This window comes from Bidens hawaiensis, unplaced genomic scaffold (assembly GCF_021521415.1).
Source record: "Bidens hawaiensis isolate Kalapana, Puna unplaced genomic scaffold, B.hawaiensis_p1.1 tig00030752_1, whole genome shotgun sequence".
NCBI classification, from domain to species: Eukaryota; Viridiplantae; Streptophyta; class Magnoliopsida; order Asterales; family Asteraceae; genus Bidens; species Bidens hawaiensis.
Window position 1 is genome coordinate 33,918 of NW_027495126.1, and position 3,535 is coordinate 37,452.

A 3,535-nucleotide genomic window follows, 5' to 3' on the forward strand; every position below is an offset into this window, starting at 1 on the left:
TATTGTAAACAGACAATACACACATAGTTATCATAGATAATACTTTATCCTGTATATATACAAGCGATCACATTTGAGAGAGAATCAACAACTCTAGCGTTACATCTTCATTTTGGCGTTTACAATGACAAAAATCACGAATTATAGTTTTTTGTTGGGTTGCATAATCTTTTTTTTGTTATCTTTACAATTTTTTTGTAATCCTAATTGTTAAAATCCGACCTTTTGGACATGGTTTATACTTATCTTTATATAAGGTGGCTTTATAGCCTAGTGGCATCTTGGTGGTGGGATAAGGCTTATGAACCATAAGGTCCTGGGTTCAAATCCCACAAGGGGGTTTTTCCAAGATTTATTGGGTTTCCTCCTGAATTGGTGGTTAGGCATTATTGTTTAGTGGAGATGGATATGATTGCGTGGTTCTGTTGGTGACACGATGATACTCCAGTGGTCCGTGAGTGATCATAATTTGCCGTTCAAAAAAAAATATATATATACACACACACATAATTAATAGTCTGACGGGCTTATGAAACTTCAATTTCTTAATTAAACGTGTTTTAATTTAGGTTGAGGCTTTGATTAAAGTTAGTTAAACTCGACTGAATTCTAACTTGTAGTGAATCAACCTCAAACAACTCGACTTGTGAAACTATACCCAAAATCATTTTAAATAAAACTTAAATAAAAGATGATAGTACTTTATTTTATACCATGGCCGGTGCTTATTATTTCTATGGATTTGCAAAGTATCTTCAACAATTTATATATGATATAGTCACAAATTAGAATATACCATGTATAAATAAAACTGTTTGATATTAATAGAAAGTATTTAGAAAATCCACTAATTGTATTAACATTAACAATATTCATTATCTTGAAAGTTATTAAAAAGATATAAATATAAAAATAAAAAAAAAAAGTTATGATAGGACGGATCTACCAATAGAAGAAGAATGGAGTAGATGAGGGCATGCTCTAGATATGAATTGTTGTCATGCTTCGTGAAGCACTTAATGCTGCTTTTACATTTATGTCTCCTTCACAGTCTCATAATTTTATTTCATTTTCTATTTTCTCCGGTACACGTCGGTTTTTTTAGTATGTGTAAACTTAATTCTGAATATAAATATAAATCTTTATATATTGAAAAAACCAAGTTTATACATTTAAAGACATTGATGACCAAAATATGATATCAAAGTGAAATATTTCGGTTTTTAATGATCATAAGGGTAAAATCTCGACTAAAATGAACACTATCGTATATAGCTCCTACATCGTCACTCTTTCCATATCTCCTCGTGTGTTGTTACACTTCCATCTTATCCAATATATTTTTGTTACAAATTAAATTTATATTGTCATTTCATGACCCTTCATAAATACAAGTTCTTTGAGTTCTATTCATTTAGCGGCAATTTATTTCAAACTTTGTATATAAAGTATAAACACAAATTGCATTATTCATTATTCATTATTCAATACCCCTTTTGATAAGTTGCACTAAATACAAAATAAAAAAAAATAACCTAAAAGTAAAGTGCTCTTTTGTCAAAGTAATACATTAGGACCGCAATCTCCTTCCATTTCCCCTCCAATTTGCACCTACCATGTTCAAAACATTTATTATAAAAAAGACATATATTGTGAGAGAGAAAGAGAAATATATTAGTATATATCCATACATAGTTATATATTTATTCCATTTAATTATGTAACATATTTAGAGATATAGCTTGCTATATAAACCAAGAAAACACACAAACACAAAACACAATCTTTTCTTTTTTTCTTTTCTATTCTATTCTCCCATGGCTACCTCAACCGTTGCCTTTGTCATCCTTCTCCTCACTCTCTCATCCACCATTCATGCAAGAGAAAGCCAGTTTTTCTCTAAATTCTCAAACAACAACGTTAAACAAACACCAACCTTAAACAACAACAACCAACAAACCCCGGATCTTGTCCCACAATCCCAAGATACTGAATCCTATGGTCATGAATCTGGTCAACTCTCACCCTCAGCCACTACCACCAACAACAACAACAACAATAATAATAATAATAATAATAATAATAATAATAATAATAATAACCTTCCATCGTACCTTCCGAAAAACTACAATCCTGTTGCATACACAACCCCTATTCATAGCAACACACAAGACATCCCTGAAGAGTTCAATGACCCACAAACGTACAACTCCGGAAGCGAGCTGTACAACTCACAAAACCAAGAGGAGTTTGTGGAAACAAATGGTGACAATACGTACAACTCTGAGAAGCAGGGGATGAGTGACACTAGGTTTTTGGAGAATGGTAAGTACTACTACAATGGTGGTGGTGATGCGAATACGTACAACTCACCAAAGCAGGGGTTTGAGGATGCAAGGTTTATGGAGACTGAAGAGGATGTTGGCAATACGTACAACTCGGAGAAGCAGGAGGTGGGTGAGACAAAGTATAGTACAAGTAACAGTGCAGACATGTACAACAATGAGAGGCAGGGGATGAGTGACACAAGGTTTTTGGAGAATGGGAAATATTATTATGACCTTAATATGGAAAATGTTAATAATGCTAATGCAAGAAATGAGTACAACACACAAGGGTATTATGGGAATGATGGAAAATTATATGATAACTCATATGATAGATACAATTTCAATTCCAATGGAGGGTATCAAAACCAAGAGGAGTTTCAAGTTGATCAGTTTAATCCTTGAGGGTGTTTTTGTCTTTTCACTTGTTTCTAGATATAAGTATGAAGAAGATGTGGTGTTTTAAGAACAAGGTGATGATAATTGTGACTTGTGAGGTGGTTTTTATTTGGTGTTTGTTATAACTGTTAATTATGTCATGTTTTATTAAAGAGGGCAAAATATAAAGTTATATATATCATTTTGTGTGTTGTTTTGTCTTGTGTAATGTCCACTTGGTCAACTAATGCTTTGAAATGAAAGGTTAAATGTAAGGCATGGTTACAATTTGTAACTTTATATTATAACACATTAATATGAAGCACACCTATATAACAGAAACATAATGATTATGTGTAACCAATAATGAATTCCACTTGTTACTTATAAACAACATGTGAGCAATTTATTAATATAAGCCTAGCAATGCTTTAAATGATTGTTATGAATGCATGATGTTAAAAGCCATTTATATTTCTTTGAAAACAAGCAATTACAAACGTTAGGGTGGGCGGGGCACCCTGCCACTCCATAAAAACTCACCCGAGTAGGCCCACCTCTTCTCGCGAGTAGGCCCTTCTAGTAGTTCTCTTGAGTAGTGAAACTCGGGCTAGGTGGATGATCATTGTAAACAGACCTCCCCCAAATCACTTTTATTTCTTAATCTCCACATCCATCTTTAAAAGACCATCCTCTCTTCCGATATTTCCGATAACAAAGCTCTAATGTCAATATTTCTAAAAAAGATCTTTAAAACAACCTACCTTTAATGATCTTTTCCATTTCTAGAGGTGGTGGTGACGATGACGATTGTACTAAATTGACTGTAA

General features: G+C 32.9%; 1 protein-coding gene across 1 annotated transcript; it reads left to right on the plus strand.

The window, feature by feature from the left end:
• The first annotated feature begins 1,778 nt into the window (after positions 1–1,778).
• On the plus strand, positions 1,779–2,905 carry LOC143580865 (uncharacterized). The gene has a single exon (XM_077063787.1). It carries the CDS (start codon positions 1,818–1,820, stop codon positions 2,730–2,732), a length of 915 nt encoding a protein of 304 aa, XP_076919902.1. The 5' UTR covers positions 1,779–1,817; the 3' UTR covers positions 2,733–2,905.
• Positions 2,906–3,535: the final 630 nt, after the last annotated feature.